At 36.3% G+C, this 26,666-nt stretch overlaps 1 protein-coding gene across 1 annotated transcript in view; it reads right to left on the bottom strand.

Moving 5' to 3' along the window:
• Nucleotides 1-26,666, bottom strand: part of CACNA2D3 (calcium voltage-gated channel auxiliary subunit alpha2delta 3) — a 483,288-nt gene that overhangs the window by 90,874 nt on the left and 365,748 nt on the right. The window contains exons 18-27 of the mRNA XM_050904793.1: nt 16,879-16,962; nt 10,632-10,703; nt 10,338-10,399; nt 8,377-8,444; nt 6,504-6,549; nt 6,256-6,353; nt 5,352-5,445; nt 3,631-3,726; nt 2,190-2,311; nt 1,530-1,610 (exon numbers count right to left, since the gene is read on the bottom strand). Of these exons, the coding sequence (XP_050760750.1) occupies nt 1,530-1,610; nt 2,190-2,311; nt 3,631-3,726; nt 5,352-5,445; nt 6,256-6,353; nt 6,504-6,549; nt 8,377-8,444; nt 10,338-10,399; nt 10,632-10,703; nt 16,879-16,962 (823 nt within the window). The remainder of the gene's footprint in view (nt 1-1,529; nt 1,611-2,189; nt 2,312-3,630; nt 3,727-5,351; nt 5,446-6,255; nt 6,354-6,503; nt 6,550-8,376; nt 8,445-10,337; nt 10,400-10,631; nt 10,704-16,878; nt 16,963-26,666) is intronic.

Consider the following 26,666-nt stretch of genomic DNA (forward strand, 5'->3'; position numbering starts at 1 on the left):
CCAGATATCATGGAAATCTTTTACATGCTTTGGTATTAAAAAGCTTTGAAGACCCTGTCTTTACTTTAGATAGAAAGTATGGGATCCAAGTAATTTTGAATGTTCAATATTAAACATAATTACTGGGCAAATGGAAGCAACACTGCCTCTCTCTTTTACAATTACTAAAAAACCCCCCAAAGTTTGACGACATAGTATTAGAGTTGGTTATGTGCGATACCTCCTCGAAGTCAACACTAAATTGCAAACACTAGTGAGGAAAGAATGAATTTTAGGATGCCGATTAACCCTACACATTTTACAGATGATGGTAAACTGCATGATGAGCGTTTTGCTAACTCCAAATGATAGAGCATTCTAGAAATAACGTCAACCTTCTTCACTGTACAGTGAAAACTCTTAATTACATCTTCAGCAATTTGCAGATATCTGCATTGACATTAGTTTATAAATGCTGTTTTATGCTTTAACAGGAGTATGAAGTCATAATTAGAATTTCCTGTTATATTATGGAAGAGTTCAATAAGTTGTGAAGAATGTATTCACGCAAACTGGAGTCAGAAGGGTGCCTTCCTATTGACCTTTATAAAACCTGCTATTATCGGTGGAGATATTCTGTGTTTGAAGAAACAGATTAGAGATTTCCCAATTATCTGGCACATTCTTGCTCTTTCAGGATTGTATTCACTGTATCTTTCTGCATTTTAAATCATGTTTTAAATATGAGAAAAATAGGATGGTTCTTGTTTTGTGGTAGGTACCTAATTTTCCCTGAGGTAAGTGAGCTTGGTTTCTGGTATAATAAACCATAAGACTTCTCTAAATTAATTCCTTCTTCAAAGTCAGTAACCATTGGGAACTAGAGAAAACTGTTCAGAAAAGCATCTGAACTTGAGTGAGGAATGTCCAACAATTTAAAAATTAATTACTCTCATTTTTAAATCTGTATGTTTTATTTCTAATCAGTAGTTGTCAAACTTCACCTTTTAGTCTTTAGGTACTGTTATACTCTTGGCTGATAGACTGTAGAGCTTTGTTATTCAATTTATATGCTCTGATCAAATCACATCTCTAATAATCTAGACAAAATGACCACTTTGTATCATTTGTTATAGGACAAGATTTTCAAACCTGAAGACTGTGTGGAACCTTTACACATCGGATAGTCCTTTCTTATATTTCCTTTTCCTTAACATAATATATTCTGATTTATGATGATATAGAATTGTGTCTACTAAAAATGCTTCACTAATAATGGTTATTTCCATTAAGTCAAACTCCATAGCTCACAGGGAGCTTGGATAGTCAATTAATAAAGGATCAAGTTCTCAGGGAGAGGAGGCATTAAGTGTTCTCTACACTAAGTCATTCAATTATATCTTACAGGTGCAACTGCATCTTTCCCTCCTCCTCTCTTCTTAAAAGAAGATACTCCTACATTAAAATCCTGCTAACCCAAAAGAGAAAGTGAGGAACTCATAAACTGCTTTAAAAAAATTAACAAAACAAATAAACTACAACAATTTTACCTGCAACAACTGGAGATTTTCTGTCATCCAAAAGTTGAATAGCAGTACTGGCTGTCACTACATTGCTTTTGTTTGCAGTTTCTGCAGAGTGTATAAAGAAAAAAAAAATCAAATTGAAATAATATATTGCAGAATGAGGAAATTGAGCTTTTTTCCCCTGGATTGAAATAACAGTCCTTGTGGATTTAGCGCTCAGAAAATGTATGCTCTATGTATGTCTGTATGTTCTGTGTATGCACAGAACATACAGGCACTGCCATTTCAAAATTCCCCAGCATTCCAACAACAAGCTTAAAACACTGAAGCAAGTAATCAATTTTTGCCTTCTCTGCTGAAAGTGGCAACAGCAGTGACAACTGGTAGGGCTTCTCATTCATGTGGACACTTACTCTGTTGGACTTGTCTTGCTTAAAATACTAGGCTGTAAGTTCAACCTGTGCAAATATTAAATGAAAACTGTTACACCACATCTTGGGGTTTCACTTGGAGCCCTGTAAAAGATGCACCTGGTCAAAGGACCAGTAAATTAGCTGCAAATTTCAATGCATATTTTAGATTAACATTTGAGACTAGCTACAGAGCCCACTCAGTACTGACATACTTGGAATCCTTTCAGCATCATATACGGCTCAGCATTTAGAGAATGACAAAATTATAGACCTGTACTAAATGGGATTGAATAGACAAAGCTCCCAGGTATTTGCTCAGCAGCTCTTCTGTACCAGAGTGGAAAATGGTCAGCATTAAAAATGTTCTCCTTATCTTCAGCTGTCAGGAAATCTCTTGAGAAAGAAGAGAGAAAGAAAATACTTGTTGTTTCTTGCATGGCACACAATAAGTTTCTAGCTTTGAAAGACAAGAAAAAACAAAATGCAATCTTTTGGGAAAGAAAATGCTTTTGGACAATTTTTCTAATACTTTTTGTTCAACAAAAGGGTTAACTTTAGCCCCTAATAATTATTTGTGACACACTTACAATTGCTTTTGTTGTGAAGGATGGAAAAAGTACTAAAAAAAATAGTGCCTCTAAGTACCACTGAAAACATTTGTACTGATGTGTACAAATAAAAATGCTTAGACTAAAAAGCCTTTTTCTCTCAGCACAATGCAAGAACTGTGAACTGTACAAAACGGAAAAGGCACTGGAGATTTGGTAGTTTGTTGCCACTGGCATTCACTCTTAAGTAATGAAAAAAAGTAATTTAACAGCCTACTTTCCAAATAGTATGTAAGGGGTGGTAGTGGACAACTACATACTTTATTCTTCAGTAATCTCAGGGAATGCTGACAGAAGAAAGTTTGTGTCAGTGAAAAGAGCAAGTATGGTCCCCACGCTATTGTTCTGGTTTGCTGTCTGACAGTAACAAATTGCAGTGCTCTTGATCTCATCTGTCAGGCTACTCACACTACAACAATACTTTGTGGTCAGATAAGCACCATATAATTTTATATTCAATAAATTTAGTTTATCGTAAATATCAAGTGCAGATTTTCTTTTACATGCATAATGCATATAGATTTGCCTGACACTATCAAACTGCTGCCTGAAAAAGTCATTAATTATGGAACCTTATTTTATAGCTCTCCATTTTAAGAAACCTGTACCTCCACTAGATTACATCTTCTCCATGCAAAATAGGAAACTCTTGAATTATGAGATCTCCTGATTACTCTTTCACCCAGTCCACTTCTGTCATTTGGCTTTATTTCAACACCAAAAAAATTTTCCACAAAAATGATGCAAAATCCCTGAAAAAGCCTACAGATATTTGTTTTTAGATGGGATAGTAAAAAAGAAAATCATCATCTGCAGATATAGCATATTCATAATTCTGCTCTGAAGAATAAAGATGTGAGGCTAACTCCAAGGGAGTGGAGGGAAAGTAAATATATGGGCTACAGGTGTAAAATAGCTCATTGTTCCAAATGTTCCAGCTGAAGAAAGAATCTAAGGGATCCTATAAAATCTTTCTAACTTGTTCTATGTATTTCAGTGCGCCAGCATAAAACCCTGGAAGAAACAGTAGATGGGCTTCCTAAAAATAAACATTTTCTTTTCTTCTTTTCTCATATGGCTGCCAAGCATAGCTTTGTTACTTACTGATTAGTAAGCTGTTCTGGACCCACAAACAGGTTGATACGAGATAGTCCAGTCCGTGTTCCAAGGAAGGCAACTTCCACTCCCTTGTCAGAGTTTCTGAAATAGAGCAGAACACAAGCAAAGATAACGTTTCCAGACAGTAAACAGATAAAGCTATACTACTGGTCACAGAAAGTACAAGTGTACACATTTTTGAGAATGATTATTTTAAGTATAGTTCTCTTATTTATTTTTTAAATGCTGTTTTTTAAGTTAAAGTCGTGTGGGTTTTGGAAAACATACAATGTAGAAATGCTGTTTAGACTGAGTCACTAAAAAGTCAAAGACAGTAAATTCGGTAGGATTTGTGGGGATTATGTGGAAGCCATAGAATAAAAAGGTGTGGCATAGCTATATAGCAACTATTTAATAACCACTGGCACCCAGTGATTCAAGATGGGCAGGAATTCCACATCTTGCTCCCAGTCCATTCAACACTTCTGTGGTACATCTATGCTTCAGAGTCATAGGTGTGACTGTTGCTCAAGCAAACAAAAACTAAGCTAGATTTAAAACAGCTAGCTCAAACACAGCTGCCATCAGGACAGGCTTTAGCCTCTAGACCTTAGGAAAAAAAAATGTGGCGGGTAGCTCAGGCTGAACTCTGTACCAAGCTAGCTACTTTAAAACTAGTTTTCATATGGCTACAAGAACTTCGGTCATATTACCACAAAACCAGGGACCACAATCTTAGCCATCTTGCTGTCTCACACTTCATTCTTCAATAAATGGCCTGTCTCATTAGTGTAAGTCAGAATATGCAAGGGGATCAAAAGTCTCCTGCTAGCATCTCTCTGCAGCTGTCTTCCTTGTGTTTACTGGGTCTTTTATTTCATTGTGTAAGAGGATTCCAAGAAACCTTATGCCGCTATATAAATTCATCAATGTCTACAGTATATTAACATGCAACAATTTCTAAGAGGAGACTGGATAATCCTTAGTTTGATGAGTCAGATCTTATCACATTGATTTTACTCATTCAGTATGAGTATGTGCTTTGCAGCAATATATTTTTTCATTCAACTTATAAAAATGGCTCAAATTTAGCAAAATCTAATCAGGATAATCCCCAGAATTGCCCTTCAACCACAGTATTTCATGCAAACTGCTAATCGTAACACCTGTTTTCTCTAATATATATAACACCTTGTTACTTAACACCTTAGTACATCATAACGTAAATGAATTAAGTAAAACATACAAACTCTGAAATGGACCAGCTAATCTCCTGATTATCTATAACAGGAACCTAGATCCCAGTTAGTTCTGGAAACCAACAAAGCAAAAACAAAAAAAAAAGATTAAAGAAATTATTTATTTTACCAGTGCAAATTTTTCTATATGTAATTTGTTCTGAGACAAATTACCAGTTCCCATCAACAATTTTGGTTGCATTAAATTTCTCAAGTACTCTAAACCATTTGTTAGAAATACTCAGAACTGCAAGTTGTAGTTAGTATACAATTTCATTAGTTATATTGTAAATATTGGGTAACCTTACAACTAATGATCATGATGTACACTGCAACATAAACACTTAACACTGAACTCAAAATTGGTGGTATTTAGGATCAAATGGTTAATATAATACTTCCATGCATATCAAGATTTGTTGGGTATTCCACCAGTTCACCAACATAACTATTAAAAGTTCACCCATGACTGACACAAAGCTTGCTTACTCTGATTTATTCAATGCTAGACTGGTCCAATAAGCTTCAATTGGTGCACTCACGACTGCATCAAACAGAACTTCCTGGATCAATTCTTTATCACCTATTACAACATAGTAAAATCAGTAAACATATGTGCATACAAAGAATTTTTTTTAGATGACTAAACAATAATTTTTTTAGACTGCACTATATTTTATCTGTGGTATGCATTCAAACTTTTTACACTATTAAGCATTTACTACGTAATATTACATGGTATTTTACAACAGTGCAGTTTTTCAAATATAGTTTCATTGCACTAACAACAATTTTAGATTAAAAACCAAAAAATGATTCTCCATTTCATGTAACACATTCATGTACATATTATCTAATGCTCACATTTGCACATGACATAAGGTTAAAACTAGGTCTACTAGCAGTCACAAAAGCTCTACAGTGCTGCAAATAGACAAAATATGCACTTATCCATCTGAATTTTTTTTATTCTGCTTTGCAGTTCAGAAATGCTGATTGCATATACATTCTCCCTAAAATACTCAGGAAATATCTGGCATATTCTTTAGAGGCGTGATCCAAGGATTGATTCAGACCAATCCTGTTTAACTTCTAAAACCAGATGGAGCGATAATATTGCATAGTATAGCTACACCATCTGAACAGAAATTTGAATGTTTGGTTCAGGCATATTGTTTACCGTAAAAGTCAGAAATTTGTATCGCCATTATCTTTATTGATACCCTGGAAAAAGCTCAAAACCAAATGAAATTCCAAAGTGACATCAGCCAAGCAATCCAATCTCAATTTACCGCTCGTTAAACTAAGTAGCTTTGCATTTTGTAGAAGGTTCAGTACAACAGTTTTTAGCTAGGGTAAAGCCTACTACATGTATATTTAACAAAATACTTGCATTGGAGCAATGGCTCTTTTCCTGTGAGGTAGCGTTTAATTGCTTCTAACTGAGTCATTTGACGGTGTTCAGGATGTAAGTCAGTGTTGCAATAGGACCTGTGAACACGTCAAAACATTAAAATGTTAGTATGTATAAGCATGATCTTCCTTTGTCTTTGAACATAAAGAATTGGGCTCAGCAAGCACAAACAATATGAAACCAAGAAGGGTAACAGGCACCAATTTCATGCTTTGTTTAAGGCTTACCATTCATCTGCTAAAGATACATCAGGGTGTTCTAAATCATGTAAACCTGTAACAGGAATAATAATGGGTTATTTAGGGAGCAGTCTGGGTAACAGATGGTTATTTACATACACTCCATAACATAAACCCTTCCTTTTTGGAAAGTGCATTATTACCACCATGTAATAAATCACAGTAAACTATGTTCAAATACACTTTAGGGTCTAACAAACTGGCAAAAGCCAACTAAATCAGATCTAAAACTGAAAAGGTAGGAAAAACATTTTTTGTGCTGATATGTTTAACTTATACAAATTACTCACATGATATATTTGAAGTTTAGAAGAAAACTTGAGCAAAGAGAAATACACAATGGTAAAAGACTCCTATTCGTACTCCCTTGTTCTATTTTGCTAGTAAAGTTCTTTACGTTAAAATACATACTTATCATTTCATGAAAGTTGTTCTCTTTCTCTTTAAAAAAAAAATCCTTTAAAAAGAACAATTCCCTCAAAACCTAACCACACAGCCCATGAACACAAACAGCAATTTACGGGATCATTCAGAATAGGTTTATTGTACTAACAGGTCACGCAAATGCTTGTAAATAAGAACTATATCATTAGTTATATTGCACAATAAAAATGTACTTTGACAATTTTAAAAACTCTTAAAGCACTTATCAATAGACAATAAGCAAACAGGATTCAGAAGGCGGGGTCTAGGTTTAAACCCCCTGAGTACATAATAAACAATGACAGAGCTACAGTGATTAAGGAAAGCAGGGAAGTCAAAACTAGAACTATAATTATAGTCCTTGGGGAGGACAGTGAGGTGTCAGTGACAGAGAATCAGTGAAGGTAAGAGTGGGAGAAAAGGAACAGTTAGTTATGGCTATGTTAACATTTCTGGTGATGCATTTGGGAGGAAATATCAGACAGACTGGCTGAGATGTATGGCTGGATTAAAGAAAATAGGTGAGAGGTATGTTGGGAACAGTTTGGAGAGTAAGCAGCTCCAAGGCTCCTGCTGTGCTCTCTTTCTATCTAGACATGTATTTGCTGTGCAAGTGACTCAGACTTTAAAGCATTTCTTTTTACATCTCTCCTGGGTACAGGAAAGTATTCATGTCCCAAAATACAGCTGAGGAACAAAGACCTGAAGAAATTAACTATCTTGTTTAAGATCACTGACAAAACAAGAAACAGAAATGGAAATGGAGACTAAAGCATAAAATCAGAAAGCATTCCTCTATTGAAACACTTTTTGCTCAGCAACGGCTAAAATTTCTCAACCCTCTCTTCACTCTTCTGAAATGCCTCTGCTCTTCCTTCATCTTCAGGAACCTTTGTTTTTGATCTTGTTGCCAAACAACTTTATCACCACTCACAGTTGACTCCTCCACTCATTTTAATTGTGGACTTACCAAAAGTAACACCATAAAGAAAGAACAGTTCTTCCCCTGGTTGCTTCTACTTATATTATATAAAAATGCAAAATGTAAATCCCTGTAGACAATGCCCAAAGTAGTTATATTTCTGAAAGATTTCATAATGTATAGTCTGTGAACAAAAAAGCCATAGCCATTACAGTGCTCTTAGTGGTTACTTCATTCAGAAAACACCACAAACAATTAACAGTAGACCCTGAGTGAGTCTCTGGAATATTGAGAGAGGAGGACAGAAGATGATTCCCATCTAAAGAAGATTCACAGTCTGACTATGCTTAATATAAATGAGGGAAAAATGCCATGAAGTAAAAGATCTTTAAAGAAAAAAGAAAAAAAAAAAATCTAATTTCCTTATGGGATCTGCAGACAAACATACAAGCTTTAGGTCTACCAAATCAACAATAAAACTACTGTTTAAGCAACATGAGAAGGTAGGTATCTTACCTTCTTCTACAGTTACATTCCCTCTGAAGAAATATTTTCCATGTCCTCTAGAGAGAGCCACACCTAAACTGTGCAGAGAAATAAAGCAGACCTTGAAATCTGTGAGACAAACAATAACAGACATTCAGAGCTATTTTCATTTCTAACATTTCCAGCTAGTGTACTATGATTAACTTTAAAACTGCTTGTTTCCAAACCCGCAATGATCATATTTATTGTTCAACTAGCTGCTTCAATGCTGTTTCAGTTCTGATGTGCCTGCAACAATCGGCTGTATTTCTGTGTGTTTAGAGGTGCAGTAAACCATTATTCTCTGGCAAACTAATAAATGAGCCCCTGTAAGCTCACTGCTGTTCACCCAGCACGAGATTTCTTCAGCTGAGCCTTGAACACGCCCATGGCCTTTCAATGAAGAAGACAATTTTTTGTAAATCAAACTAAGCTATTGAGAAACTACGTAAGTGTGGGAATCAATGGAGCTACTGAGAGGAAAAGAATTTCATATGTGACAACAGCATCATGACTCCTCTCGGACTAATTTTTCTGTGATTCATATTTTTAGCTAGTTTGACTTTTTTGCATTGACTTCAGCTTCATAAACTCTCAACACTTACGTACCCAGTTTTGGTTTGGTTTTTAGTCTACTGTTTAAACTATTCGAGTTTAATGAACTGGCTGGGGGATGCCATGCCTCTTCCTATTGAACACATACACAGAATACCTTCTGGCATTCATTCATTCAAGGGGATTATATCAGGCTAGGAACCTGCCAGTAATCAGTAAGACTGAAAATGCACGGGCTGATACTTTAAGTACACGTAGAGGCACCAACTCCAAGAGCACACGTGCTGCAATCAACAGCTCAATCTGGAAATGGGCTGAACAGTAAACATCTTTGACATTACAGTGTATATTTTAATAAATGTTGCCCCGCTGTCTTCCTGAATCTATACTCCTACTCATCAAAACTAGATAGAGACCATGCTGAAAAAGGCAGGACAGTTTTCCTACTATATTTCTGTCCTAAGAATCAGAACTCACACTGCATGTATATATGTAGCCCCGTATCTGTTTACTAAATAGAGTAACAATGACAGTGTCACAGAAAAATAAATAAATAAATTAAAAAAACCCAAAACAACAACAACAAAAAACCCCACAACATAAAACAAAACAAAAAACCCACTGAGTTTTACCACCCATGTGTGAATTTTAACAAGAATAAACACATGCATTAGAGATCACAGAAATGTGCCTGTATTTTCTCTGTGTGGAAATGTAGCTCAAGTTCTGTGAAATGGTTCCATTGAAGAAAATTTCAGTTGAGTATTGCAACTATCAGCCTCCTGCTTTAAGCATAAGGTACAGTCAATATTCTTTTATTAATGGATTATTTCTAATCCAAATATGAGCAATTTTAAAGTGACTTCCTGTCTTTCTTTTCCTTTTTTTTTTCCCCTCCTAAGATGCATGCCAAAATAACATGGCTGACTTACTCAGTTTTAGTTATACAAATACACTGAAGGTAGTTCAGAGAAACAAAATATCCAAACCTCAAATTGGAAGTGAAATACTATCTCATTTTACATTACATTTTTGTTGTGGAAAAAAATCAAAATGGAGCTCAATATGTAGTTACTTAAATGGATTATAGTATTTATAGCTCTCCAAGTACTTGCGAAAGCCTTTCGTTCAATGTAAACCTCAACTGAATATCTTTTAATGAAACGTAAGCCATGACAAACACTGTGAGTTTGCCTGTGTGAGCTTGCACAAACTTTCCATCCCTGGAAAAGCTGAAAGGAATGCTGGTAGGCTCCTTTTCCTTGCTATTTTCAGCATTGTCCAGGGATATTTCATTGTCAACTTTTGCTGATGAGCTTTTAATGAGTTCATAAGCTCTGTATAAATGCAAATCCAATGAGTCTGATGAAATGTCCATTTATTATGGTCGGCTCTACCTGAATGGAGTACCCTTGATGTCTGTATAATAGTAGTCATTTGTCATCACCAATACCCGCTTCTAGATTCAGAACAAGAAAGTCAGAAGGGGAGGGGGGAAGAAGTTAGTTTGCTATAAGAAATGTATAAAAGATCAAGTGGTTAGTCACTGATAAAATTACAAGCAATGTTTACATTCAGTGAGTGAAAAAAAATATACTGCAGTGAATCATATTTATGGCATTCTGAAAATTTGTTAAAAAAATTAAATGCTTGCTTTATACTTAGTTGGAGTAATATTTTATACATTGTACCCCTTTGTCCACTGTCTTCTTCACTTCCATGGAGAATTTCCCTGTTTTCCGATTCACCATTGCATTTCGGAGCTGAAATGAAGGAAATGTGTGTCAATTCCTTTATTTGCATTTCCTGTAATTCTTTCAGCTCTGAGCTTTCTGGTACACTCGTTTGGCCTAAGCAGTACTTAATCTTCTTCATTTCCAGTAGTCCTACTACACACTGAACAACCCTCTTACGGATTTTATTATTGAGTGTATAGGCCAAGACTCCTGCCGCACTACTTTAGGCAAGTTGCTGAGGTACGTAAGACAGGAGCTCTCAGCATCCTTCATAGTAAAATAGCTCTTTGTGTAGTAATCTGGATCCTATAGGAAGATAAGGACTAAGTTCCCAGCTGGACTTAGCTGAAGTTACACCAGGGCTCAGTGTTTAAATACATCAACAATTATACATATAACAACAAAGCAGAAAAGAGAAAACCCCACTTACCCTACACTATTCATTCTGCTTCTGCTTGACACTCTACATTGGGCTGCATCGTAAACTAGCACCAGAAACTGCAACCTAATGGCATCAGAAATTAGAAGTAGCAAAAGAATGACAGCCCATTTGATCAGTAACCCGTTTTGATGGGAACACACAGATGCAGTGCTCTGTGATTCCCTCTGGCTGTCCATTGGTGTCCAGGCACCCCTTGCAAGGTAATAAATTTTATCTCTGTAATGGAAGCCCTAGGTCAGTCACAGCTTTAAGAATTGGCCCGGACCTCTCCCTCTCAAAGTTGTCCAAAAGACTTTTTTAAATCCCCTTCAAAAACAGGTTTCATTACTATATAAACCAAAACCTCAAAGCAGCTAGGGAAAACAGAAAATAAATGAAAAAGGGTTTATACACAATGATTTACCTGCTGCTCTGCAAGTTAAATCCGTTACTTTTTAGATTACCACAAGCACTGTTTTTCAGTAACTTTATTCTAGCCTCTACATGAGCTGCAGGCTCCCAAATCTGTGCTCGAAGTCCCTTACCCATCATCTCTAAAAAGTCTTCCCTTAGCACACCTCTTTGCTCCCTAGGAAAGAAGAGCCTTCCTCCCAGAGGACACCAGCTGAAGCAGCCTCTCTCTTAGGTGAAGATGTCATGATGATGAAAAGAGGAGTAAAAAAAACCCAACAACTGTCCCCCAGGTCTATAAGCCAAAATGACCTGCAGTGTCCCTAACAATGAGTACACGCTACCCTGACACAGCTGGTCTGAGAGCAGGATCTCTGTGCTGAAACTGAAGAATGACAGGACATGGTTTTTGAGAAATCCTCAGCCTTAGTGTTTTGAATTTGCCTATTTATCAGTTCAGGACTTTAGGGAAGAAAGAAGAAAGTTGCTGTTTAGCAACCCATACCATCCATATATGGAAGTATTTTATTTGAATGCTCTTAGATTTACGAATGGAAGAAGTGACTTCTTTTGCTTATATTTTTAATTAATGGCACAGATGCAGAAAGTTTAAGGTGGTTGTTTTAGGATATCTTCAATTACAAAGTGAAATTGCTATACTTGTGGGATTTTTTTGTGGTAAGAAGCATCTATAAATCTTTCGCGACTAATTTTCGTTACAATAGGAAAATTCCACTATCAGTAATCAATTCACACTCCCTCTTCAGGGATATTAAAAATGCAGAATAATATTGACAAAATGAGCATTTTTATGTCTCTTCTATTGCTTGTCTACCTGAATACAATTTTGGACATCATGTTCTTGCTGAATAAATATCTCCTGTTCTCCAGTACCTCATGCCAGATTAGGCAGTTCAGTCAGATTTTAAGGAAAAATTGTGAAGATAGTCATATCAATGCACTCTGCAGGCTTTCTCAGTTAGTACGGAGTGAAAAGAGAATGACCAAACTTGTCAGTGAAATATCTGCGTTTATTCTCATGAACAAGTTGAGCATGGCTGACCTATCAAAAACTGCAAGCTTTGCAGCTCTTTAAATTTAATTCTAGGGCATCTAGATTTGAATTAAGAGTCTTACTCTTCTGTCAGTGAGTGTAAAAGAATAATTTTTAGCTGGAGGCATGTATAAAATAAAGCATATATTTTACTGCAGATTTTTTTTAACAATACATAATAGGCAATTCTGGAAATAGTTTCCCATTTTAAGTTTTGTGGTTTTGGACTTGGAGAGCTGGTCTTAATTAACCATCTACTTTCTAACATTTACAGAACAGTTCCATTTATCTTTAACATGGTTTTCATTTTTCTCCTATTGGTGCCTGCAGTTGTCTAAGACCCATTCCTCCCTCAAGCCTCAGGCAAGTCATAGATTTACTAAAAGGGCCTCCAAACTCTCAGTAGTGTTTAAGATCAAGTCTGCATGTGGGATTTAGAGTTTTACTTTTCTTCTTTTTCCTGCTTGCTGTGATTACATTTCTTGGCTTTGTAATCTGGTTTCTCGGCTCTTCTGCAGTTTCATCTCCCTCCTCAAATGCATAAAATAAGTACTGCCTCAGTTGGCTTCAAGCCCCAAAACATTCATTCATGGTCTTTTTTATTTGGAAAAAATATTTCATTCAGCTAGAAATTATAATAAAAGAATTTTAAAAAGTGAGTTAATGAGAAAAAGGTTTCTGTCCAAATTGTAACTTCTTGTCTTTGGTACCGCGTATTGCCAAACTTTGCTGGAAGACACTGTTAGTTTAATAAGCTGATGCTAAGAGTTCTATTTCTTAATGCAGTAACAGCAAGATAGCAGGTACTGTTAACCTGGAAAATGAACTGATTAATATATATTTACACCACCTCTATTTCATGGTGAAAAAAATTTGAACCTTAGTTCTGCCAACTTTTCCTTATTGGATGACTAGAGAAAATGTATTTCTTCACCTCTTCAGAGTAATACGCATTATTACTCCTTCAACTAAATATCTTCCAATCAATTGTTAACAACCCAGTTTCACTGCTATAGCATGAGATCATTCTATATTCTTGGAAAACTATGTAACCTTTAAATTAATGTGGTAAAAAGTAAGAAAATGTCTTAAGCAGCTTCCACATAAGTGTTTCATGGGAGAAAAATATACCAGTAGTAGTCTATGTTATTAAATGCAGCTATATGAATACATTAATTCTTTCCCTCCACAGTTGAATAAACAATGCTTTACTACCCAAGCTTGGAAAAAATCAAGAACATCAAATCCAAGGCCTTGGCTGAAGCAGAGCCACATGTAGCTCTCAAGTCAATAAGTTACTTCACAAAGTTTTATGTCTCCTACACAATATTTACCATTTTCACTCAAAATTAACAATATTAAGGAATTGCCTATTAGAAAAGATCAACAAAAATAACACACACTTTTTGGACACTCATTTGGATCCTCACATCAGAAAAGCTGCATTAAGAGACGGATTTCATTACAATAATCTACAGAACTTCCTTCAAATTCCATTCTCATTCTAGCTCTAATGCTAATAATGACTGCCTGTAGCTCCAATACTACTTTATTTCATATCTCCTTTTCTTTTATTCTTCTATTAGTATTTCTGACCATCAGCCCCTCTGAAGGTCTCAGTCACATGGTATAAATGACCTCCATATCATTTCACACAAACCCAAAATACTTGTATTGATATACCAGGCTTACATTTAAAAATAGCTGTAAAAATATTATTTGCTTGACATCGCATTTTTTCCTATTTAGATATTTGCATGAAGGTCTCCACTTGTGTGTGGCATTGCTGAAGTATTAGGACAACATTTGGAATGTTAATACATTTTTCTAATGTATTAATACATGTATTAATACATGTTTCTAATATTTAACCTGCTGTTTTTTCAGATAACAATTGGTCACTAATCATCAAACAGTAGATGTGTAGGCTGTTTTACAAAACCTATCTACTGGGGGATTATTTATCAAAGAATGCCTGCTTATTCAGGCATGCACTAGTGAATTATTAGGATTGATAGATGGGTATCATTCAAGGAAGTCACTACAACACACCTGTATTATACATGAGTACTGAAAATTCTGTTTACTGCTGCTCCAAAGCTACAATAGAATATCTAGGTTTTTTCTACCATGTATTAAATATTTACCAAAATTAATTTCACTTATGATTTATCTGTTTTTTTAGTCTTACATATTGGGCAATGTACCTGGATCTTTTCTACAAATGTAATGCTCTATTTAGTCTATTTGTAATGTAGATTAACTTCTTTTCTCCTTCAAAAGATGAAACAATTGGAAAGGCTGCCTGTTTCTATGTTGCAATTAAAAAATACTTTTTAACAAACTTTTTTCTTAGGTGAAAGGGAAAGAGTCAGATAAAATGTATGTATATATCTTTCATCAAAACATGAAATAAAACTTTTTGCAGCCTATGGATAGACAAAACTCGATTTTTGCTAGAAATTTTCAGAAAAAGTGACAGAGCTTAGGGGTCTTAAAGGAAATACTTAGAGATGAATCTGGACCTTTTGCTTTCACGTGTATTCAGATAGAATCTCAATTATAAATAAAACTTGATTTTCAACGTCATAGAAATAGTTCAGTGTTACATTAACTGAACCACTGAATTTCTACTAAGATATGATTCAAAATGAGGGATTAAAGCTGTAAAAATTAAGCAGAGAAAGTATTGGAAGAAATAAAAAGGAAAAAAAATCCAAACCAACGAGAAATAATAAGAAAAAAAAACCATGAAGATTTAAAAGCTGTACTGAACTACAGCAATAACATTTGAAAGGAGAGAGGAAATTTTAAAAGGTCATTTGCAGAGGAACCAGTTGAGCAATATGTGATCAAAGATAAGAGAAAAGGCAAGGTATAAAATATGAAGTCAATGCGATTGCCAAGATGGCAGAAGGTTGCTACAGTAGCTGAAAATCTAATGCGGAAGGCTTAAATAGTGTATGCATAGAAAAGTGCACAAAGCTATACAAGAAACATTACAAAAAGTTTGAGTGTTCACTCCAACACAAAACTTTAAATAAGGAAGATGGCCTCCTAAGAGAGGATGAGGACAATCTATCACCTGATGAAACAGACATTGCTTAAAACATAAACTAACCGTTTCACTATTCACAAAGGGGGTGGAGAAAGGGAGGAATGTAAGATATATATTTTGTAAGGGAGAAAGAAAATATAGACTTATGTCAGAACAGGAATGAAGAAATTAGTACATCTGAAGACTGACAAGACTCCAGGGGCAGCTGTACGTGATCCATCCCAGATTTCAGAAGGACATGACAAAGTAAATATGGGAACCTTCAGTGGATATATTCAAAACCTCTCTGGAAAGTAGAGGTATGAGGGACTTGAGAGAAGCTAACACAGTACTGATATTTGAGAAGGGATCGAGGAGACATCTATGAAAAATACAGACATGCAGTCGTGACTTTGGCAGTAGGGAACTTATGGGAAAAACTAAATTACAGGACAGAAAGGGGAACACCTGGAAAGTTATGATTTAATTAAGGACAGTCAGCATGGATTCACACAAAACGAATCATGCCTAACAAATCAGATTTATTGAGGAAGTAACAGAAAGACCAGGCAAAGGTTAAGCCATGGACATAAGGAAACCTTTTGATACAGTACTGCAGAAAAGGCTAAGCCTGCATGGTAAGAAAGAATAAGATAAAGAGTGAACTACAGAGTAGATAGAGCACTGAAAAATGAGTTTAACGGAAAGGATTGTGTGCACAACTGCTGATAGACATAGAACGCATGCTTCTGCAGCCACCCATATGTCTGAAATTAGGAGTTTGGAGTGAATCTGTGCTCTGAACAGAGGTCAAAGAATGCAATTCTGTTTATTCGTCTGATGCTTCTTGATTTTGTACCTTAAGGAAAACAGCTCTCATTACTTCCATTAAGGAAAGAGGGATCTCATGGAGAGAAGTTAAACTCATTCCTTCATTTCTGAGTTTCAGCAGTTGTCTGGGCCAGCCCTAAAGAGATATTCTATTCCCTTCTCTAGCACTGTATTTGTTATGCAGTAAAAATACACAATAGGATGCATGGGGAATGCAAGGGTGATGAGTTTTACCAAAGATACAGAGTCTGTGTTTGTGGTATATGCATATGTAAGGAAGAATCAACACAAAACAGTTATAAAATTCTGAATGAAGTAAAAGGGGCTATTGTCCTTCCCTCCCTGAGAGCAGTCAGGTGGCCTCTCTAATGACTACTTAAGCAGTTTCCAGGTACAGTGGTGGGATGCAACAACGTCTTCTGACAGGGTTTTAAAACACATCACTTACCACATCATCTCTGTCTTCCCACTCGACCTCAGAAAGATCCACACTACTGTAGTTGGGCTTTCTTCGTTTCTTCCCCTCTTCATACTGGCATAACAAAGGTGAAATATTTAGCACATCCTGTTTTATTTGCACAAAGATTTTGTATCAAAAGATTTTAAAAATTTGCTGGATACATCTTGATTGTATGCAATACACCTAGCAGTAGGTAGCTTAATTCATACAAAGTGCACCATATTGCTGCATAAATGTTTTCTGTAAACTAAAAACCTACATCACACATGATTATTTGCATGATCTCTTACCATGATACAAAGCTTTTCTTGATGGACAGACTAGGAAGTCAAATTCAGCAGTTGTACCTTCTTCTCCCCATATGGAAAATACATGAGACCTTGATCTTGTAGTTTATGTTAAATGTCTCAAACTAGCTCTTTCAGCTGTACAGGAAGTTATATTTCCTATAATCTTATCAACAAAATGTTTACCCATTTCTCTTTAAACGAGATAAGATGCAAGTCTTGGGAAGTATGGTGTTAACATTTGCTGATACTACATTTTATCTACAACTTCATGGGAGAAAGTAATGTACTAATAATGATAATTTATAGTTTTTTATCAGTAGTCACTGTTACACTGTAAATCACACATTTCAAATAAACATTCTAGTGACAAATTGATTTGACACTGAGGTGTTTATAACGTAGGAAATTCTGCCCTCTGCTGAACATTCAGAATCAGAGAGCCTACTAGTGTAAGAACAAAAACCTTGCTTGGTGGAAAAAGAAAAAAGTATTTAGAAAGATCTGTGAATAAAGAACCTAACTGGTTAACAAAAATTATGAGAATGTATTTGAAAAAAATTAAATTTGGGAGAGGATCAGCGTAATGTGAAATCTGGTCTTTTATCTTTTATGATGAATATAAGTGGGAGGGAAAACCACAAGTCCTTCTATGAAGTATGACAGGAGACATTGGGATACTGTGAAAAATCCCCAAATTGCTTTTGTGACTCACCAACAATAGCATCATAGAAGGATAGAAAATGTACCTGTAAGGCAGTATATATAGTTGATTCTCCTCCCTCAGAGCAGGACCAACTATACCATAAACCAAACCTGTCAGTGTTTGAGACAGCCAATTCATCACTGGGGCCAGTGGTGCAGGAACTTTCAATCACATTCTGCAGACTACAGAGAGACTAGAGAGACCAAAGAAAAAACTCGCTCTCTGATCATTAAGGTTATTCCCATCCTGACTTTTTCCTCTCTAAATTAAAAGATTCTCATGTGAATCCCACAGTTGCTTTTGTAGACCACAGTATTTAAAAATAGCCATGACAAAATCTTCCTGCAGAACAGCAAACTTAAAAATATTGACTACTGGATCATAATCACAAAGAGATTTTGAGATAATGGTAGCACCATAAAGTTTCTTCTAGCACAGGCTTCACTAAGCCTCCTTAACTTTTGCTCATAATAACTTGGATATTCCAATTATTTCTACAGATGATTCTTTTGGGAAACTACATGGGATAAAATCCTGAACCAATTCTCATTCTTCTTTTGAATAACAAAAAATCCTAGCAACTCTGTTGGTGTAAGTCTTAGACTAAGTTCTGAGAATTCATGCAGATGCAATTGAAGAGTACTTTCATGTGCTTTTCTTTCCCCTCTGCTAGAAGCCACCATTCTTGTAACAACAAGGTTATCTACTTCTGGGCTAATGCTATTCAACAGATGGGTCGAGAGATGTAAAGAATTTCTGCTTTCAGCACATGCTTATACACTAGACTGTGAATTCAAGCAGCTCAGTGCTACAATTAATTCTTGCTATGTGACAGCTCTGATAACCAAAGAGATAACTATACCCAAATACTGAAGTACAAAATTTGCAGCCAATATAGTTAAATCTCACAAGAATAAAATATGAGAGGATAATGTCCAGTTCATTAGCGGGGCTTCATTTTTGTAGCTACGTTTTGCAAGCCTTTCATTATGGCTGCAGCTATATCAATATTATCTTTAATCTTTACAAGGAGTAACTATGTCTACTCTCTGTGGCTGCACCAATTAACCAAGCAAATCTTTGATCTGATTTAATCATTCTAGTATAGAAATGGTTACAGTCAAGCTCTGAAATACTGAGAGCTGAAAAGTGTTACGCAGACGTTAGCTGGGATCATTTGAGTAGAGTAAACAGCTCCTGTACTGGTTCCAATGTTTAATTACATCCTTACTCACAGATGTTGAAGAGCTTCTGGGCTATACTGCATTCTCAGACACATGTGCAAATCCTTACTTATGACAATAGGAGTTGATCTTGTGTGTCTGACAGCAGAAGTAGGCTTCAAACATAAGGCAAACCATTTGCATCATATTGATTATGGGGTTTGTATTTATTTTAATCATATAGATTCCACACCTTGCACTCAAAGAGCAAATGAAGAGCTGGATAAAACATTCAAAGTTCTGCAGCAAAGCCAGAATTGAAAGCATTCATGTCTTAAAAATTCAGATAAGCAGAAACAAAGCCAAAATCCCAATGCTCAAGCAAGTGTTAGGCTCCATAAGCACTCAAAGGAACTGAAAGTGCAGTTCTTAAACACATTTAGGACAGAAACCAATAAAGTATTGAGATGCGTAACCCCTCATTCAGCTCTTACACTTTAGGGGCTACTGTTTAATTGCCTACACAGGAATTCAATAAGTGAAGAGTAGCTTTATGTTATAGTTGAAAAAAGGATGGCAGAGGAAAAAAGCAACTTCCAGCAAGGACAGGATACCAAAAAAATAGCAATTATTTGTACACCTGGGTAACTTTGCTTACAAATCTAATCTTCATGAAGAGATTACCTTATTCCCAGCAGTAAATTTACATATCTTTATGCTTATGTAACTAGGGCCTAAAACATAAATGCAAGTAGATCAAATATAAAATACTTCATAACACTACTGTTCAATTGGCCATTCTTCTCTAGCTTCTTTCTAGTTTTATTGCTTAACTAATTCTTAGTAAAAGTTATTCATGGACATAGAAGCAATTCACCAGCTTTTAAAAATGGCATTCATCTATATCTTTTTCTCTGGTAGCAAACCTAGTCTAACTTTTTATCTCTGAGACTCCTGGGTGAAGTATAAAATACTGATTGAAGGCTGAAGCCAAACCCATCTGCAAGATTACTGTAAAGCATTGAAACAAATTATTAAGGGACCCACTGGGAAAGATAGATACTAGGAGCTCTACCAAATTACTCTGATTTAAGTGCACGAGGAAAGGAGCTAGATTTAAACTGTGTGCTGTTAATCTACTTTGGCCAGTATGAAATGTGTGGTGATATTATATAGCAGTCAACCTCGGGGGGGGGAAGAGATATTGAAAATTTTTAAATATCTGGACTGCCATACAAGAATCTTTTAGTCTGCTCAAAACTACATGATAGCTCCAACATATTTTTGTTTGTGGAAAGAACACAGGAAATTATTTTGTTTGGTAATCAGAATGAGCTTTATCTTACTCAGTGTCTTTTATCTGAGGCTTGGCCAAACTCTTATAGCACTGGATGATTCAAACAACATGTGACATGTACTGTTTAAAGACTGAATCACATTTTTTCAGCACCCCGTATACAACCATTTACATGTGCCATTATTAAACTCTTTGCTTTGATTTTTTTTTTTTTAACACAAGCAGTCCCAAACCATCTGCATTGAATATGACCTGCCACGTGTTTATAAAGTCAGAGTGCAGCAATCTGATCATGGAGGGAGCAAGCTACATCTTAACAGCTGCAAGCCTTGGGTCTAAGGTGATTGGAATTTCTCAGACGTGCTCCATCTGGATAATAGGGACGTAGGGGAGAGTAAGTTGCTGTGATAGCATCCTTGGAAACGTCAATAGATTTTAGCAAACTTGCTTAGCCACACTTGTGGAATCATCTGTGAGAAAACGTTCTAGCATGAAAGTATCTACTAAACAACAACCAAAAGCTAGAGAAGTAAAATAATTTCAAGGGAATGCTCTTCCTTGCCAAACTAGTATCCTATATACAAAATTAAGGAATCAGGAACTAAAAAAAACTCCTCCAATTTTAAAACGCAGCATCAATCGATTAAGTTTCACCTTTTTGGATTAGTACTTCAAAATTAGGATAATTTATTAATCTAAACAGAATTTGAGAATGATCCCAATTTTTTTGTTTAGAGGAGACAAACTTGAACATATGCAAATATGTTTTGCTGAGCTTGAATTCTACATAATTAAACATACAGTACAATTACATGTATAACTTACATTAAGCCATCCTGTAAAGGTATTCTTGTCTACAAAGTTTGATAGGAAAGGTTGAATGAACAAATATCAAAGGAAAAGCATCATTAACTAAAATTACGCACTTTTCCATACAGCTTTAAATAAACAGGTGCAGACTGAATACACTGTCATTATCGCAATTCCCTGGTCTAGCCAGTTATTCGGCTACCTCTCTTCTCTAAGATTCTGGACACTAAATTTACCATTTATTTATTGTCTAGTGTAGCTCTGATTGACATAATGCAAAGACTGCAGCTGTTCGAATGGAAACTGCATTGAACCTGACTTTACGTGGTCAATGCAATGGCTGATACCGAGACCTTTACCAGCTATCCATCTTAGTATAAATTGCTACTGAGTCACACTATTCCTTATTGAGGTGATTCTGCAAGGGGAAAGCTCGGTTTACACCAACTCTAGGAGCAGAATCATCTGTTTCTATCAGCAGTCCTTCAAATGCGTCTTCTTTGCTCTTTCCATAGAATAAGGCACGAGTATATTGCTGCTTCCTTTCCTGGCTGCAAAGGGAGGTACGTCCCTGAGTGAGGCACTTCTCCAAAAAGAGCCATGCCACTCTGCTATGTAAACGTGCACAGAAAGGAAGGGGAGGGGAGCACTTCTTTCCTCCTTTTCAGCAAGGATTGTAATAATTCCAAATTGCAAATTCCTTTAAATATGGATTAAGTCCTTCAACATTAGCCTGTTAATAAAATAATACTTCTATCATAAAATGCTTAGAGTTTAAATAACTATGGGACAAAGACAAGATAATGGAAAAATACAGTGGAAGGTCGTGAGAAGACAGGGGAAGAGATCGCTTCAATAGACTGATTCACACTGACATTTAAAAAACAAACAAACAAACCAACCCCAGTAGTGAAAAATTCACTGCTTCACCTGTTTATATAACATCACCCACAGTGACTGAGCTTTCATGCACCATGCGCTACATAGCTCCAAAACGTTCTGCCTGGGGACACATGTGAAGCAGCATTCTATCTCAATGTAAATCACTACCGCTTGGCTTTTAAGCTCTTTATTTCATTTGGAATTTTTTTTCCAGCTCACATGATCCTGATTTGTGTTTTGTGATACTTTTATTTCATGATTTGCATCTAGTTTGCAGCTTCAAATGATTTTTTATTGATCTGCACTTAATCTTGAATTTGTAGAACACTCATAGGTGTCCAGTCAAAACCAAAGTGGCTTTCTATACAAAGTTCCTTATTTTAATATTAAAAAGGTAACGTCTTGATTTTCTTAGGAAAACAGGAAGAACAACTTCCCTTTCTAAAGAAAGATTTTCATGACAAGCGTATTATTTAAGATGTTAATCCAGAAGTTCCTAGGTTATGGTTGGCAGTAAAAAACAGTTATTTTGGACTGATTTTTCATGCCAGATGGCAGTGAAAAACTGCCACATTATAAAATTTGCAGAAATACTGCAGAGAAAAGCTGACAACAGGACCCATGTCATTTGCTAGGGAAAAGAGAATAATGCAATTCTAAGTTTCCAGGCAGAGAAAAAGTAGGAAACATTAGATGTACCATGTACACAGGAGAACCCTCTAGCAAAGTAATAGAAGAAAATAATTCTCATGCCACGTGTATTTAAATTACTCTGTCTACTTACACTCTTAACATGTGTTTGCATTACAAATGGTGCAGTAATGTTTAAATTGATGAAACAAAATATGGAAATATACAGGGTGAGGTAAAAGCAAATACAAAACCCAGCTTTAAGTCACACACCTACAGTCTGGACAAAGAGTACATCGGCTGAGCTCACATTTTCAGGTGGATTGCAGTTGATTAGCAATGCGACATGTATGTGATTTACTCCGCTGAAAAAAACAACCCCTCTATTTAGGATTTTATTTGCATTCTCAGGACCTTATCATTTGGGATTATGTAAAACTGGCAGCTGCTTATAATTATTTGGAGTTTGAGTAGAAATAATTAAAAACATCTGCCTTTATCTTAATACTACCAGACTTAAACCCATGAGCTCGGTTATACCTAACTTCAAAGCCGAAAGCAAAGAATAAAAGAAAGCGTCACATATTGCTAACAAATTCTCAGTGATTCATTTATATGTGCAACCAGTTATTCAACAGCCTTCAAACCTTTAATTATCTTTTAAATATATGTAATTTTGCACTTCTAATTAGATAGCAATTTAACGCTCTCACAGGGATTCAGATGGGCTGTCTTTTTTGAAATGTAAACTCCAATAGGAATAATCATTGGCATTCAAGTGATTGAATTCTTCAGTTATTTAAATGAACGTGAGGCATTTACACTGTTCAAATCATTTAAATATTCTGCTGTCAGCTACAGCTGTAGAGTTTTATGAAGTCGCTGAATAAAGCAAGGGTAAGTGTAGGTTATCTTACGTTCCAGGCGGGACTCCCCAGAGAGAAATGAGATTTGCTGCTTATGAAAGGCTAACACTGCTTAAGTGGGGCATTAATGTTTCCCCTGAGACTTGGATTTCTCTGTTTTTCTATATTAGGAGAAACAAATTTTCCCAGAATTTACAGCTACAAAAGACTTAATACTGATCTAGCAATCTTTAAATACTCCAAGTCCTTTAGCTTAATACGATACATCGTGACAGTCAACATTCTAACTTTAAAATGGTAACTTAGGCAGCTAAACCACCAAGATATTTTGGTGAGGGTATTGCGATATATACATGGGCTTTGATTTCTATGTGTAACTTTCCCTATTATGACTGATCAAATTAAATAAAGATGGGCATCATTTTAAAGAAAGCAATGTATCAATTGAATTGGTTTACAGTGATAAAAAGAGTATTCACATATAGCCATTCGAAAAGTGACCATTACTAGCCTTCCCGAGCTTATACTGACAGTATGAATATATGCCTCAATCTTCTCAGAGACAGAGGATTTTGATTTAAACTCAGAAATATTACAAAATCCTTAGCCATCATAGATGTTATTAGATTAATTCATAAGTCATAACACATTCTTAATCTTACATTTCTCAAAAAAAATGGTAGAATCTGAATAAAAGATGTGATTTGATTCCATAACATATGCATTTTTCTTTAAATGCTTATTTTCTTTAATTAAGGAACTTGAGCTCCTTGTTCAGGAACTTTGAGTATTCTACCCTAAATGAACCTAATAATTACTAAAAACAAAATCCCTCTTTACTCTCTGAACAAAAATACAAATTCCATTGCCAACTATGAATCAAAAAAGCCGTAGACCTCACAAAGTCTACTAGCAATCTTGCTATTATTCATTGAACATGACACAAACATTAGGACTGAGAGGCAACGGCACAAACCCCTAACGCCAGATAAGATTCACAAAGGTGTCAATCTATGACTATGGCAGACACTAATCTTTCGGTGGCATTCCTTAATTTCTCTGTAATCCCATGACACTTTTCTAAGAAAGCAGTTTTCCTCTGGCACCAACATTTAACAGACTCCACAATGACAGTTACAGTAAGGAGCAATCAGCCACAATTAATACAGTGGTTGTTTTTAAGTGTATGTAAAAAGTATATATCACTGTTTATTACTCTTCCTTTACATTCACTAAGCTCTTTTCTTTGGCAAACCATAACATCATCATGACATATTTTGCATTTTAAAATTTAATGCAGTAACACCTAGTACACTGAAAGTGCTAACAGGATGCTGAAAAGCAAGCAATTAAATCTGACATAACTGTCGCTGAGAAAAACTTTGTCCTCATGTACACATTTCAAGCGTGTGTAAGGAACCTCAGAAACCAAGTTACTGCCTTGAAAAATCTCAAAATTCACTTTTGAACTCCCAAACAATTCATTTTTTTCTAAACAGTAAGTCGTGGTTTTAAACTAAATATAAAATTCAAAACTACATCATATAATTTAAAATATTCTCTCATGGAAAATACAACACTACTCTGTAAAAATATAGACTATTAATCAAAATGCAGCATATAGGAGCATTCTGATATAGCAATATTAAAAAAAAATTGAAATATCATTACCATCAGCTACAGTTTCTTGAGCTACCCCTGGAGTAGTTTTGATAGGAAATGCACCCTAAAAAGCATATAACATGTAAAAACATTTAAAACGTACTCATCCACTATATAATAATTTAAAAAAAAAAAGGCTTTGAAATACAGCAGAAAGATGACAAAAGCATTTTTTTCATTTAAACTCCAGTTGAGACGAGTTTCTGGGTTCTGACACCGCAGTTTGCACCGCGCACCCGCCCCGCCGTCCCGCTCGCCGCTTGCCCGTGCGCAGCAGCACCCCTCCGCCCGGCGGGGCGGGGCGCCGCCCCCCGCGCGCCCTCGGCGGTGCTGGGGCGCCACCGCATGGCGGCTGCCCCACAGCGCAGCCGCGGGAGGCTCCCGCCCGCTCCGCCCGCCGCGCCGCCCGGGCCCGCGGGAGCTGGGGGGGGGGGGGCACGCTGCCCGTCCCGGGCCCCGCCGCCAAGGGCACGGCTTCGGGGCTCGCCCCGGGAGCGGTGGCGGCAGCGCCTGTGGAAGGTCACGGACAGGACAGCCGGTCACCGCCGGGAGACAGGGATGGCACGGCCTAAGGTGGATTGGGGAAGAAAAGGGCAACAAAAGGAAGGGAGATAATATCAGAGTTGCTATTGTCGTTTACACTCAATCATTTAATTAGGAAGGCCTCACAAGCTATCTCTTTTTATTCTCCAAAAGGAATTTCCAAGGGATTCCTTATTCCCTGATTATCATGATTTATTAAGTTGTTTGTCAAGACTAACCGCTCTAGTAATGTATTTTAGAGAAGAATGGAACCAAAAGTCCTTTCCGGTCCCTCTATGGCAACAGTCACCCGTGACAACTTCCAGCCAGCACTCAGTTGGAAGTCTGGGGGCTACTTCAGCAATTGTCATAAACCTCTACAAGTACCTTCTAAGCATCTAGAAAGTACTTTCCTCTTCTTCCTTCAATTACTCCCACCAGCTGCCCGTGCACACGCAACCAGTAATCCTAACCGAAACCCAAGTTTATTCAAAAAAAAGGCAGAAGAAACAAGGGAGGAAATCTCCAAGAAAAACATTTTTAAACATAAACCCAATAGGATAATCAACACAAAAATGTAGCTAGCTTAATGATTAAATATACTGGTCAGCATAAGATAAAAATCTGGCACAACAGGAAGCACTCTTCCTCAGCGACTGTTTGCTATCCTGCCTGTCTGCTCAGTGTCCCATAAGACAATTCCTTAAAAAGCGGTATGTCAGCTTCAGAACTAACGGACATGGCCGCTGGGGTTAGCAACTCAGGAGTCTAGTAATATTCTAGCTTTACATCACCATAGGAAAACATAATAGCAATATAAACCAGTGTGGATCAAGTCAGTAATCAATGGAGCTTGAACGTAAACTCTAACCCACCCAAATAATTTTAGATAATATCTTTGGTGAACTATCTAATTCCACTCCTACATGCCTATTTTCACATACTATTGTC

The sequence above is a fragment of the Gymnogyps californianus genome, chromosome 13 (assembly GCF_018139145.2).
Source record: "Gymnogyps californianus isolate 813 chromosome 13, ASM1813914v2, whole genome shotgun sequence".
Taxonomy (NCBI): Eukaryota; Metazoa; Chordata; class Aves; order Accipitriformes; family Cathartidae; genus Gymnogyps; species Gymnogyps californianus.